The sequence below is a fragment of the Stegostoma tigrinum genome, chromosome 1 (assembly GCF_030684315.1).
Source record: "Stegostoma tigrinum isolate sSteTig4 chromosome 1, sSteTig4.hap1, whole genome shotgun sequence".
In the NCBI taxonomy this organism is placed as follows: Eukaryota; Metazoa; Chordata; class Chondrichthyes; order Orectolobiformes; family Stegostomatidae; genus Stegostoma; species Stegostoma tigrinum.
Window position 1 is genome coordinate 179,466,951 of NC_081354.1, and position 15,307 is coordinate 179,482,257.

The 15,307-nt window shown below is 45.1% G+C and overlaps 1 protein-coding gene across 1 annotated transcript in view; it reads left to right on the forward strand.

The window, feature by feature from the left end:
* adissp (adipose secreted signaling protein) overlaps window positions 1-15,307 on the forward strand; it is a 98,382-nt gene that overhangs the window by 12,718 nt on the left and 70,357 nt on the right. Inside the window, exon 2 of the mRNA XM_048544455.2 lies at window positions 14,375-14,517. Within this exon, the coding sequence (XP_048400412.1) occupies window positions 14,375-14,517 (143 nt within the window). The remainder of the gene's footprint in view (window positions 1-14,374; window positions 14,518-15,307) is intronic.

The following is a 15,307-nucleotide window of genomic DNA, read 5'->3' on the forward strand; positions in this document are numbered from 1 at the left end:
CTTCAGCCTTGGCACTGTTGTTTTCGTCTTGCACATTTTCAATGCTTTCTGGTAGCAGATTGAAACAGAAAAGCAACAAGGGCATAAGATCTCTCCAATTCAGTCTTGTCTTGCTCAATGGCTAGGTGATTTTCTTTTAAACTTAAGAGTATCAGCGGGGAGTTCTGACAGCAGGACTGCTACGTGTTGGAGCAGGCTTGGCCAACTATATCTGTGATACTTAATTTCTGCTGCAGGCAGTGGGAGTGTGTGGATATTCCAATATGTAGAACAAAGAAAATTACAGCACAAGAACAAGCCCTTCAGCCCTCTGAGCCTGCACTGACATGCTGGCCGTCACAACTAAAACCCCCAGGCCTTTCAGGGACCGTATTCTCCTCTTCCCATCCTACTCGTGTATTGTCAAGGTGCCCTTTTTAGAAGTATCTGTCACTACCCCCCCCCCCCCCCCCCCCCCAAACGGCAGTTGGTTCCAGGCACCCATTACCCTCAGTGTAAAACAAAAAACAAACTTGCCTCATGCATCACCTTTTAAACATTGCCCCTTGTGCCTTAAACCCATGGCCCCTGGTAACTGACTCTTCCACCCTGGGAAAAAGCTTCTCACTGTCCAGTCTGTCCATGCCCTTCATAATCTTGTAGACCTCTATCGGGTCGCCCCTCGACCTCAGTCATTCCAGCGAGAACAACCCAAGTTTCTCCAACCTCTTCTCATCGCTCATGTTCTCCATTCCAGGTAGCATCCTGGTGAATCTTTTCTGTACCCTCTCCAAAGCCACCACATCCTTCTGGTAATGTGGTGACCAGAATTGACTGCCGTATTTCGAGTGCGACCTAACAAAGGCTCTGTAAAACTGCGACATTACCTGCCAATTTTTAAATTCTGTGCCCTGGCCGATGAAGACAAACGTGTTGTTGTGTCTTGTGGCAACACGGGTGGAGAAGGTAGTCAACTTTCAGTGACCTGTGTACCTGTACACCCAGATCCCTCTGCCTATCAGTACTCTTAAGGGTTCTGCATTTACCTGGATTAAATCTTCCAAAATGCATCACCTCCCATTTTTTCCGGATTGAACTCCATCTGCCATCTCTGCGCAAACCACCAACCTATCTGTATCCTGCTGTATTTTTTTTGACGGTCCTCATCGCTATCAGCAATTCCACTAATCTTTGCTTCTTGATGAGCATTGTATATTTCTTTTAATCAGCTGCCACCTCTTCAGAGCGGTATGGTGGCTCAGTGGTTAGCGCTGCTGCCTCACGGCACCAGGACCCAGGTTCAATTCCATCCTCTGGCTGATGACTGTGTGGAGTTTGCACATTCTCCCCATGTCTGCATGGGTTTCCTCCGGGTCCTTTGATTTCCTCCAACAGTAACCAAGATGTGTACGCTAGGTGGCTTGGCCATGGGGAAATGCAGGGTTAGAGGGATTGGTAAGGAGGGGTGCGTCTGGGCTGGATGCTCCTTGCTTTGGGGCGAGGGGGGGGGGGGGGCGGTTGGTGAGAACTCAATGGGCCAAATGGCCTGCTCCCACACAGTAGGCATGCTAGGTTTCTAATCTAATATAGAATCCCTATAGTGCAGGTAGATCCAATCCAGTCTGTTGAGTGATAATGTGAACTGCAGATGCTGGAGAATCCAAGATGCTGAGATGCTGCTTGGCCTGCTGTGTTCATCCAGTTTCACACTTTGTTATCCAGTCCGAGTCTCAACTTTCAGTACTGAAGGGGTGCTGCTCTTTCAAATTAGACATGGAGGAGACCTATCTGCCCCTGTGGGCTGATGTTAAAAGTCCCATAATGCTTTTGGAGGGGATGAGTCTGAGGGTTCAAGGACTGCATCAATTTAGTTTGAGAAGAGGTGCAATTACGTTGCTTATCATATTCAGTGCACCACTGTCTAGTCAGAATGATCTGGGAAATCAGAGCAATGCCATCTTCATAGATTAATTACTTATGATAGGAGCCTTTTCTTAAATGTAGACCAGAACAATGGGAAAATAAAGGGTGCATTGGTCGGGGGGAGGGGGGAGGAATCATTCCTGTATTGTTTCCGAAAATTTTTTCCAGCAGTATGTGCCCAATCCAACACAAAAGAATACACTGTTCGCCCTAGTTAAATCTGTCAACTCGATCAAGTATCATTAGGATGGGTGTGTCGTTTTAAGAGACTGTGATTGTTTGTATTGTAAGGTTTAGAATGGATTGCCTAGTGTCATTTTTAATCAGGGCAAGATGACTGAACTAGAGAGAGCCGACTTCAATGGGATAGGAGCAGAGCAGTGCCAGATTGACTGACTGGAGCGAGAGATTGAGCCACTTTCCAAAAAGCATTATTCATCTTGTTTTTTTCCCAACACCTTCAAGGCCTCCCCATTCACGAGGGAACAGAAGGGCGAACAAATCCAAAGCCTCTTGGGTGCCAAAGGAGATAGAAATGAAGATTAAAAAGTAAAGGAGTGTTTGTGACCGCTGTCAGGTGGAAAGTGAGTGAAAGCCAAGAGGAATACAGTAGATTCAGAGGGGAGGTGATGAAGTATGTTTACAGATGCAAGGAGAAACTGAGAAACTGGGGGGCAACTTGAAGGGAAATAGTTTTTTTTTCCATAGGTGTATAACTTAGTAAGAGTGGTTTCAAAGGAGTGGTTCCAATTTAGGAACCAAAAAGGGGATATATCTATGGAGGCAGGGCACTTAGTTGATGTATTAAGTGAATACTCTGCATCTGCCTTTACCCAGGGAGCCATTGACAATGGAAGAGGAAACTGTCTCTAGGTGGGATCAACACTGATCAGAAGGAAGTGTTGGATAGACTCAGTGCTTAAAGTTTCCAAGGCATTGGGACTAGGTGAGGTGTATCCAAGGATTCTGAAGGGAATGAGAGTGGGAACTGCAGGGGCACTGGCTATAATCTTTCAGTCTTCTCTATACTCTAGCTAGGTGCTGGAGAATTTGGGAATTGCAAACTATTCCAGCCCATTCAAAAAAAGTGACAAGGAAACACCCAGTAATTACAGACCAGTCGGTTCGACCTCAGCAGGGAGGAGGCTTCAAGAAACAATTTTATTTGATGTCGGATTTGTAGTCACGTAGAGATAAGTAGGCATATCAGCATGAATTTGTAGAAGGGAAAATAGCATTTGACTAAATTGCTGTGTGCATGCACTTCAAAAGGTATTTGATATTGTGCCATACAAACAGAATTTTGAGAAATATAAAGAGTTCTTCGGACAAAAGGGACAGTAGCAAGCTGAATGGAAAATTGTCTGGGTGATAGGAAGCAGGGAATAATGGTCAATGAACCATCTACCTGGGGCTGTGGATTTTTTGTGTGGAATCCCCCCTGTTTGGTCTTGGGACAAAGCTTCCCCTGATAAAAGGTGTTCTGGTGTAACATCATAGTTGAATTCCAGTGCAACATTGCATTGCAGAAAATATCACTATATAAGTAATGGGACCTTTGGGGAAAAGCGAGAATGGGTGCGGGCCTTCATCCAATCTTCAGCGATAGCATCATCCAACCACAAGTAGCATTATTGACTGCCTCACTTCTATTGAATTAATGAAGTGCAAGCGTTCAGATTACAGCTAAAAGCATCATGGTTTGAAGAAGCTGAAAGTAATGAGCAGATTTAGATTCCTCTCCACTGCAGCCACACACCAACAACAGTGTGTACGTTAGCACCCAAACTCCAATGACACACCTCACCCGGTCACGATCACTAATAGCAAACACTCAGCCACATTCTGCCACCATCGGCAGCATTAATCACCAAATAGTTGTAACCCTGACCGACCACAGGCAGCATCGTTTCCACAGTGAAATAGAACCTGCGGCAACAACAGCATCCTGCTTCCAACAGGAATACTAGGGCATCAGCAGTATCCAGCAATTCCTGGAATAACACCATCCAGTGCCCATCACCAACACTATTCAGCAGCATCAAACCCCAGCAGCAAAACCAGTTGCTGAGAATAATTATCTCCACTCCAGCGGCATCACTTGGTGGTTGGGATTTTCTCCCAGTGACCTAACTTCACAAACACCAGCAACAGCAAAGCCCAGTTAGAAACAATATCAAGCCACTTGCCAACAGCGTCGCCCAGATGCCAGTAACATGGTTAGGACCATTAAGCTGCCAGAAACGTCAACAACACTTTGGCCACTGGCAATCACGTCACCTGCCTGCTGGCAGCGTCTCTTACAGTTGTGTTTCTGCTTTACTGTCACAGCTCTCTAATGTTAAACATTGCAGGGATCATGTTTGTGGCCAACACAAAGTTCGCGTTTGACAAATGCTGTTCCCCTATTCATCAATCACGTTATAGCCAATTTGTGTTGCCGGAACATGCATTATAGGAGAAACCCCCTGTACCTATTAATGGCCCTTAACAACAGAAGTTGCTGGTAAAGCTAAGCAGGCCTGGCAGCATTTGCGGAGAGAAAACCGAATTAATGTTTCGGGTTCATTGACCCTTCCTCAGAGCTGATCTTGATCTGTAGTGTGCTGGAGACTGTTTCAGTGTTTGTGGATGTTACAAAACTTCGAAGTGTAGTCAAGGAGGAAAATGTAAAACAAAAAATGGACTTGGATAAGTTGGTGAAGTGAACAGATGAAGTTCAGTGAAGTGGAGTGTGAGGATACGTTTTGGCATGAAGAACATGAACAGTATGAAATCAGGGACATAATTCTAGTAGGAGTGCAGGGACAGAGGGGCTGAGCACCTGGGTGTATATGTGCATAAATCGTTGATAGCAGGACAATGAGAGAGAGCAGTGGAAAACCTATTCGGTATTCTAGGTTTCACTTAATAGGGGACAGTACGAGAGCGGGGGGCTTTATACTGAACTTGTATAAGACACTAGTCAGACCTCAGCTGGAGCATTGTGTCCAGTTGTGGACCGAACACAGGAAGGATGTGAATGCATTGGGGAGTCTGCAGAAGAAGTTTACAAGAATGGGTTTCAGTGAAGAGAAACTTCAGTTTATGAAGGTAGGTCAGGACTATCCTCCTGAGAGGAGAAGGTTATGTGAAGGTCTGATGGAGACAACACATCTGGACAGAGCATGTAAAAGGAAGATTTGTCCTGTAAAACAATCGAGCAAGAGTGTGTAACTTGGAACTAATTTTTCAAAAAGGCAAATGTGATGTCAGGAACGTATTGATGCAGTAAGTGATCCTGGTATGGAGTGCGCAGCCTGGAAATGTGGGGGCGGGTTCAGATGAGCCCATCTCATTGGGAGGATACTTTGAAATAATGTGTGTGGCAACAGCAGACAGGAGGAGAAAAGATGGCCTGAATGGCCATTTCTTGCTTTGTCTTGTTTCCCTTAGACCCTTATGGTGCATAGTGATTCAATCATTGACACTACTACCTCACGATGCCTGGGACCTGGCTTTGAATCCACCCTTGGTGACTCTGTGCAAACTCCACCCAGGTAGATGTTTTCCTTGTGTCTGCCCAGGTTTCCTCCAGCCGCTCCAGTTTCCGCCTCCAGTCCACCAATGTGTGTGGGTTAGGCGATTGACTGGGAAATGCAGGGTTATAGGGATAGGTTATATGGGTTTGGGTGGGATGCTGTCCAGAAGGTCAGTGTGGACTTGATGGGCTGAATAGCCTGTTTCCACACTGTAGGGTTTCAATAATTCTATTGCTGAAGGAGGTCTCTTGCCAGCATGTGACTAGAGTCTTGCACCGTTTTATTTTGCAGCTGCATTTCTGTCATGGGAAGCTCTCAGACTGAGACCTGAACCCATGGAGCTTTTTCTGGGCTGGGGGATTGTGGTTGGGGGTGGGGGGGGGGTGCCGTACTGAAAACAGTGAATGGAAATTCAGCCCTGTTGCTTTGGGTAACGAAATTCGTTTTATTTGTTCTCTTTTCCCTTGGAGAGGCGTAAAATGAGATTTCATGTGGTAGGGGTGTTTGCTGTCTAGTTCTGGTCTGTTTTACACAGGGAAATGTTGTGTGCATTGCTGTTGGGTGTGCCCTAGAACCGGGGTAGCTCTAATCAGATCAGTGAGGCCCTGCCTAGCTGAGAGGAGAGGCAGGGGGCTGATTATTAAGTGAAGGAAGAAAATGTAGGTTTAAAAGAAGGTGGGGGAGCTTGGCAGGGAGGTGCGATTATGTGAGGGGACATTGCTGCTGTGGGCACCTGGCACACCCACAATAGGCCAAATGGCCTCTTGCTGCTCCCTGATGAGGCTTGGTTCACAATGTGTGCCTGGAACCTGACTGTAGCTGTGCCCTGAGGTCCAGGTGGTGGAGATGCCTGGCGAGGTGTTTCCAATACTGCTGGCATGGCCAGGCTGAAGGCGCACCAACTGGCGAAGGTGAGGAGAGGGATTGATGATAACACAGCAGTCAGCTGGTGAATGGCAGAGTGGTTTGTCTGAAATGGTCCTCCCCACAAGAGCTAGTGTGTTGAATCTCATTTGAGGGGAAAACGAGGGATGTGTGGTGAAGTATTTACCAGCTACGTTTGGGAAACGGTAGAGTTACCATTCAACTGGAAAGAAGCTAAAACAGTTCAAGGTGAAGTTCACTGGGTCAGGCAGCTCTGAGTAAATCCCACGCCTTTAATAGGAAGCTAATCGTTTTTTTTAATTAGTCGGTGTTTCCTTTTTTCTGATATGTTGTCCAAATTTAATATAGGAAAGATGGGAAGTTGTGTTACACTTGTACAGGACATTGGTGAGGCCGCAGTTGGAGTATTGTGTTCAGTTTTGGTTACCTTGCTATAGGAAGGACGTTATTAAAACTGGAAAGAGAGCAGAAGAAATTTACAATATGTTGCCAGGACTGAACGGACTGAGATATAGGGAGAGACTGGACAAGCTCAGACTTTCTTCTTTTAGAGTGTAGGAGATTGAGGTGGGGGAAGGTGCGGATCTTACAGAAGTATATGAGATCATGAGGCATGGATAGGGTCAGTGTGCTTTTTATTCCCAGGCTTGGGGAATTCTACTAGAGGGCATATGTTTAAAGTAAGAGGGGAAAGAATACATGGGAACTTGAGGGGCAACATTTTTACGCAGGTGTGTATGCATATGCAGTGAGCAGCCAAAAGAAATGATTGAGGCATATATATGAAAAACAACACTTAAAAGACACTTGGATGAACACATGGATAGCAAAGGTTTAGAAGGATACGGGCAAAGTGTAGGGCAATGGGGTTAGTGTGGATGGACATTTTGGTCAGCACCGACCAGTTTGGGCCAAAGGGCCTGTCTCCGTGCTGTTAGGCCTCTACGATTCTATGCCCCCAATTTTGGACTCCCCTACCCTGAAGAAAGAGACCTTGGCTATCCGTGCCTGTCATGATTTTCCTAATCCCCCTTCAGCCTTTTTCATTCCAGGGAAAATAGCCCCAGCCTTTTTTCTTCATAACTCAAACCTTCCAGTGTTGAAAAAATGCTTTGCAATCAGTTTTGTTTCTGTACCCAGTGCGAATCCCCAGTTGTCCTCTATTCTTAACTCTTCTATAGCACAACAAGTCTCTCAGCTTGAATTGTTGCAGTCGGCTCATGGAGAGTTAGTGCCATATTCTACGGCAATAAACCCTGGCCTGATTAGCATTTAACTTAAAAAAAAATCTTGCCTGACCCTAGACTCCCAAAGCAAGCTGCTCGACTTGGGGGTGGGCCACCAGCAGGAGACTTTATGAAAGACAGTAGAACGCTTCAGGGATGTACTTAAAACCGCAGTAACCTTGAACCTCTGACCAATTCAAGTTGGTTCATTTTAGAAGGCCCCGAGCACATTGAGGGACTGAATGAATGATTTTATTGTCTCCTGTATTTTGCAATGAAGAAAAACTGTAAAACACAGTGAAAAGCTTTTTCACTGCTACCACAATTCAGTGCCATTTTGAATAGTCTCAAGAATAAGGAAAATATTGGAAGATATACCACTTTTTTAAATGAGAGCCCATCAGTCCTGAGCCAGTTCGTCATCTGCACCACCTCACTGCCATCCACACCAACATCAAAGACCCCCATCCTCTGGAGCTATCTTTTGATGCTGGCCTGATTCTCTGCTGTTCACGCCAGCTTCCCCACCCCAAACATCCGGGAATCGCATCTCCCATTGCTGGGCTCACCTCATCGATGTCACTGTGATGCTCGTCCTCTGCCTTTTCGCCAGATCCAACTAGTGATGCACTTCAAGGGCAGCATGCGAGCTTAGTTGGTTTGTGATGCCAATAGCGTGTACTCAATTCCTGCTGAAGTTACCATGAAGGACTCTCCTTGACCTCTTGTCTGAGATTCCTTAATGAGAGAGCAGCCCTGGTAAGACTATGGAAGCCTTTTTTCTGATGCTGGGATGGACTAACTGATTTGTCACTGTCTGTCCTGTGTGAGTGTGTTTGCAGAGTGCCCAAGGAAGTCTCTGCAAAGGTGTTGGCTCCATCTACCTGTTTCAGCACCTGCCTCCACTTGAGGAGGTGGTTCCAATCGTGAATGGCTCATCCGATTCTCCCAGCCCTTTTTGCCTTACTTTGCCACTTGGGTGGGTGTAGATGGAGTGATCCAAGAGGATTGTGGTATCCACCAGGGAGCCACCTCCAGTGCCAGCTGACCAGAGACAGTCAGACAACAGCAACAAATGTCACCCTGTCACAGTAACAACCAAATCTTTATATTGTAGGAGCACTCCCAGACTCCAGTGAAGGAGATTCACACAGAACATCACAGTGCAGTACAGGCCCTTTGGCCCTCAATGTTGCGCCAACCTGTGAAACCAATCTGAAGCCTATCTAACCTACCATTCCATTATCATCCATATGTTTATCCAGTGACCATTTAAATGCCCTTAAAGTTGGCGAGTCTAATATGGCTTGGCTGTCTGTTGAACTGGGCTGGTGGGGGCAAAGGAAGAGATGAAATTTCATTTTTTATTTTCTGCTGTTTTGTTGTGAAATGGTGCAGGAAATTCTCCAGATCGTAACTGTTTGGAGCATAGTTGACGGGCAGAGTGTTATCGAGAAGGTGTTCACTCCAAGAATGGCAATATTTCTCTGCCCTTGTTATGGCATATTGTTTCCTGTGTGACCTTTCTCTTTAAAATAAAATCCGACCGCAAGCGGTTCCTGTGGGCTGAGGTTAGATCCACTCTTGCCGGCGTTCTCCATCACTTTGACGTATGGCCCACCTTGTGTTGGAGAGGTTTTTTGTTTTTATTATGCACTCAAGACCCCCTGGTCTGGAATCCTTGCAGGATGCTGGGTGAGGCTGCAAAGGGTAAGAGACAATGGAACAGCTGCTGAAAATAATGATTTGAAGTGACATGCTACGTTTGACTTTTGAAACTCTGTGAAAGGAAGATTTTTTTTTGGCAAGTTCAGTGTTCCTGCTTCCTCAACCTGCTAGCTCTCAGCCTGTGAGGCAGCTCTCTGCTCGAGACCGCACTGTCATTCAAACAAAGAACAGGAAATGATACCTTGTGCCTAATTGCGTCAATGACGAAATCATTTTAGAAGCCGGATTTTGGAGTTCAGGAGCAATAACATGAAGGAAGTTTGCAAGGTTGAAGTAGAGAGGATTTGCAAGTGTGAAGTAAGGGAAGGATTTTTTAAATCAGTGGATTGACTTTGTTGATTTGTGCCCAAACCCTGGAATGTGGTTTTGGTGGTGATGGCCTCTCGTTGAGTTATAAGAAACAGTATTTATGGGTCTGAAAAGAGCTAATACCGAGGAGTGCATTAATGCTACCCACAATGACAGTGTGTCACTTGGAATTACAGGCAGAACAGTTTTTAGGACCTTTTTTGAAGGCCGAACATCTAGGCCTCCTCAAAATCGCTGTAACAATGTTATGTCCATATAACCTGCGACCAACTGTTAATATGCAATAAACTATATCTTGATGGCAAGAGACTCTTCTTCTAAGTGGGCCAGGTAGTGGTTTTCCATGACCTGACCTGACCAAGTAGGGCCCTACACTTAGTGGATGGTGGCAGCAATGTCTTAGCATGAGCAGTTTCAGTTTCACATCACTTACCACAGACTTGGCCCTCTGTGGATTGCTTTCTTACAGATCTGTCCCCCAGCATTTCTGCTCTTGCATTCACCTACTCTGCTATCTGACTGCCACCTTGGTTTCGACCATTTTCTCCTCTCAGCTTTGTCTCTGCCCCAAGGCTTGCTTGTAGCCTGGTGAGCATGTTGATTTACCTTAACACGCTGACCAGTGCTGTGAGATCTCCACATTCTCTCTCTCTCCACTTTAAAGTTGCCTGCTGAAAATAATAGCACCATCAGCTGCAGGGATAGCTGAAGAGTGAGGAATGCTACGATGAAATCTTTGTGGCAATCTTCAATGAGAAAGAACGCTCCAGTGAAAGGTAAAAGCATTTCCAACCCAGTTAGAGAGACGCACTGCACCAGGAGAGTTAACAATCCCACTGGAAAGGACAGCATTAGACCCTGAGCCTAGAGGCCATGCTTTTTGAGAGCAGTTTAGATTCTGAGCTCTACAGTGAGCGAAAAGACACTGGACTCATGAGTGAAGCACAAAAGCACTAGTAGATCAGGAGAACAGAATTCAAGGCTGTAAAAATGAAGTTTTAAAAGAAGTCACTTAAAACTCAAATCAAACTTTGCCTTTTAATAGTAGGCACCGGCTACAGAGACTGAGGGATGGAGAAACATAGAATAAATATTGTTCTGAGAACACAGAAGTGGGAGTGTCGCAAAGCTAATAATTAAAGCGATTTAATGTTTTGTACATTTTATAAACCTAGGGAAGGAAGTATGGGAGACTGATTTCAGGCTGAGAAAAGGTAGGTGATAGTCCAGAATACCCCAGATTAAAGATGGGAATGTTTTTATTTAAACCATGGTGAGTGCACACCATTCTGTATTTAAAATCAGAATCATTTTGCTTAGATCCCTGAAACATGGGATTTGTGCATTGAGCCTGTTGATAAGTAACAATATGCGGGGAAACCCTTTGGCATGGCAGTGAAGAGAAGCAGAACCACAGTCGTACACTGCTCTATTTCTTTGTTAAATTCGTTCAGGCAAAATAAAATTTTTAAATTGCGCCTGGAATAAGTGGCAGCCGAAGTAGCATTTCCAATGAAACGGGAGCTAGTTGGTCGTGTCCTGAGGAGTATGGCTGGACTTTCCGAAGTTAGGGAGAGGGAGTTTCAAGAGAGGAAGGCATAGGGAGGGGAGTGGAAATAAAATCCTGACAAAATGACCATGAGCCTGACATGTGTTCTTTACAGAGATGTGAGAAATCTTTCAAAATTATTTTTACTTGGCAGTCTAGCAACCTGATGATTATGTTTGTTTGAGTTTCCAGGCCAGTCAACAGACAGAGGGAGGGGGAGAGAGAGAGAGGCGCAGTTTGTTTGCATTCAGATAAAATATGCCCCTACCCCTTTTCCCCTTGTCGGGGGCGACCTGCTTTTCCAAATCTAGAACATGACAAAAATGAGGAGGAGGAATAGGCCATTCAGCCCCTCCGGTGTGCTCGTTATATGATAGTTATGGCTGTCTTCATCTTGGCCTCAACTCTGCTTTCTTTTCCACTCTGCCTATAAATCTTTAGCCCATTACTAATTAATAATCTGTCTATCTCACCTTCTAATTTACTCCATGTCCCAGCACCTTTGGGAAGTAAATTCCACAGATACACAAACCTTTTGAGAGAAGTCGTTTCTTCCATCTGTTTTTAAACTCAGGAGCGAGAGGTAATATTTTGAGTCCGGTGACCCTTCTTCACTAGTCTCAAAGTTAACTCTCTCTTCTGTCCTCAGATGCTGTAGGAAAGATTTACCAGGATGTTGCCAGGACTGGAGGGTGTGAACTATAGGGAGAAGCTGCGATAGGCTGGGGCTGTCCTCCCTGGAGTGTTGGAGGCTGAGGGGTTACCTTTTCTATAGGGGTTTATAAAACTGTGAAGGCCATGATAGGGTAAATATTTCCCCCCAACTTAGGGGAGTCCAAAACCAGAGGGTATAGGTTTAAAGTGAGAAGGGAAAGATTTGAAAGGGACCTAAGGAGCAACTTTTTCATGTCCAGGGTAGTGTGTGTATGGACTGGACAGATGAGTTCTCTGAGCGCTAAACACACCATCTCACTCTAGAAACAAAAACCAAACGGACTGCCAACCCTGGAAATCAGAAATCAAAAGTGAAAATTGCAGGGAAAACTCAAAGATCAATGGATTCAGAATGTCAACTCTGCTTTCTCTCCACACAACTCCGCAGCTGTGGAGTACTGAGTTAATGGTGGTACCCTGGAGGTACAAGGGATCAGAAGGTGTGCATGCCTATATATCTGTGAGGGCAGCAAGGTTGATAGGGTGGTTACAAAGACATATTGAATACACGCCTTTATTTGCCAAAGCATTAAATACAAGAGGATTATGTTAGAGTGACAATGGGAACTGCAGATGCTGGAGAATCCAAGATAAGAAAATGTGAGGCTGGATGAACACAGCAGGCCCAGCAGCATCTCAGGAGCACAAAAGCTGACGTTTCGGGCCTAGACCCTTCATCAGAGAGGATTACGTTGGAGATGGCCTGACCACAGATATATCCACAGCTGGAGTGTGTTGTTCAGATCAACACTACAGGAAGGATGTCATTGCTGCAGAGGGAATGCAAGATTCACCAGGATGTTGCCTGGGATGGAGTTAGTCAGCAATTAAGGCAGGCAAGACAGCTGGGGTTTGTCTTTAGAGGGGAGGATGTGATTGATGTTTAAAAGATCAAGGGGCTTTGGCAAAGTTGCAAAGACGAAACCTTTCTGCTTAGAGGATTTGACGACCAGGGTAGATAGCTTTGAAATGACGAACAGGAGCTTTAGAGGGAATTTGAAAAAAGTTTATCTTCCTCCAGGGGTCTTGGTATCTGGAACTCACTGCTTGAAAGGCTGACAGATGCTACAACCCTCGGCATTTAACAATTATTTAGACAGACATTTAACATGCCAATGCATACAGGGCTTTGCACTAGTGCTAGAAAACGGGATTAGAATGGAGGAACTGAAAATAAAATAGAGAAAAATCTGCTGGAGATCACAGTGGGGTCGGGCAGCCATCCACTGAGCGAGAGCAAGCTCATGTTTCGAGTCTAGATGACTCCTCTTCAGAGCTGAAGTAAAGGTTTGAGGGGACCGCATTTGTGATAGTGGAGGAGAGGGTGGAATGGTGGGGGAGAAAAGGTGTTGATATTGCAGGTTAGTGATTGGAATGCGAGAAAGGCACACCATTCTTCTGCCAAACAGCTGGATTGGAAAGAACAGACAGTCCCACCTGGGTGGGGGGTTAGTGATAGGGAGGGGGAAGAGGACATGGTAACAGAGAATGTAACAAGTAAAGCTAAAAGAAAGGGAAGCAATGGGTTCACAATCTGAAGATGTTAAACTAGATATTGAACCCAGAAGGCTGTAAAGTGCCTAATCTAAAGATGAGATGTTGTTCCTCCAGTTCTTGTTTTTAGTTCATTCATTGTTTGAGGGTGTTGCTGGCCAGTGGCATTTGTTGCCCAGAGGGCAGTTGAGAGGGAATCACATCACTGTGGGTCCAGAGTCACGTGTAGGGCAGTAGTGAACCAGATGAGTTATTTTTCCAAGACAATTGACAATTGATTCACAGTCACTGTTAGACTCTTAATTCCAGGTATTTTATTGAATTCAATATCTGCCGTGGCAGGACTTGAACCTGGGCTCCCAGAACATTACCTGGGACTCTGGATTAACAGCCCAATGATAATGCCAGTAGGCAATTGCCTCCCCTGCACTGAGATTCTGCGGAGCTGTAACTGCTAAATAGGCATTTGCAGAAATTTGCTTCCACTGCGAGTAGAATGATGTTTGACCAGCGTGAACACAGTGGGCCAAAGCGTCTCTGTCTGTGTTGTAAAATGTCAATGACTTTATTGCTTCACATCCCTTTCCACTAAAGAACAAGTCTGTGTGTCTGGTGTTTGTGTGTGATCTGAAATCAGTTTCATATTTTATGTGCAATTTGTCTAATGCTCAGTTGATTTTTGCATCCTGTTTCTCAACTATTCCTTTGTAACTGTTCCATGCTTGTGCTTGTCTTGGGGGAGATTTGGTGAACTCCCATTGAAGTACTCTTCATTCCACACTATTTAGCTTGGAATGGACTAAAACTTTTTTTTTTCAAAAGTATTTTGCAATGCAGCAGAACCTAAGATGGTGATGTGATTGTTTTTCAGTCTTTCCTGGAAAGGGGTTGTGCAGGGGGAAAGCTATTGTGCTTCCCCCACAGCGGTGGTGCTCTCAGCTTGGTGCTAGAGGGGGTTGGGGGTGAGGTTAATGGTTAATTTTTCTTCCCCCTCCCCTTGCTGTACGTAACATAATAAACGTTTCTGTGCATTTTTGTTTCTTCAGGTACAAGGCCCAAAGCTGGGGCTGTTCGCTTTGGGCCTGAGAGCCATGAGGAGGGAGCAGCCAATCACGTTCACTTTGAAGAGAAATTGCACGATTCTGTTGTCATGGTAACCCAAGAGGACGATGGCAGCTTCTTAGTGAAGGTGAGATCTTGGTGATTTAAACACCTGACGTGTTAATTTGTAAAATACAGTCTTGGATTGTGGGTGTTGCTTACGAGGTTAGCATTCATTGATTTAGCTGTTGGTTTGGTGTTTGTAGCCTTTTTTTAATCTCCTGGATTTCTTCCCAACTATCTACTTCCCAATTCTTCTTCCCTTCATCAGGACCATGTTAGTATTGTTCCGTGGTACTGTGAAAATTTCATCACTGTCATTTACAGTTCTGTGGCTTCAGATAAGCCCCCACGGTTTTCTGTTTACTATCCTGATCTCTCCAAATCTCTCCACTTTCAGCAGTGACGTAGGGGTGTTGTTTGCTCTAGCTGAGGACATGTGATACAGCAGAACCACAACATCTTGCACTGATAAGCCCTTTCATGCCTTGCTCTCTCCCTTCACCAACCCCCATCTCTCTCTTCTTTGCTCTTCTTCTTCTGTTTTACTCTTTCTTTTAAAAAAAAATTTCTCGCCTCTATTGTTTTTCTCAATTTCTCTCTCTTGTTCTGTCTGCCTCTTTTTCACTCTCTCTCTCTCTCCTCTTTTTTTTTCTCCTCAGTTTTCTCTTTTCCCTCTCCCTCACACCTACCTTTTTACACTTTTTTTGCGCGCTCTCTCCCCTCACTCTGTTCCAATATCCTGCTTCTGTGCTGGGACAGTGCTTGAATGCACCACTTTCTGACCCAAGACACTGCACAAGCCATTTGGCACTGAAACACCCATTTTCATGCCTTTTGTATCTCCTGACTGGACACTTCCAATTCACTGCAGGCCT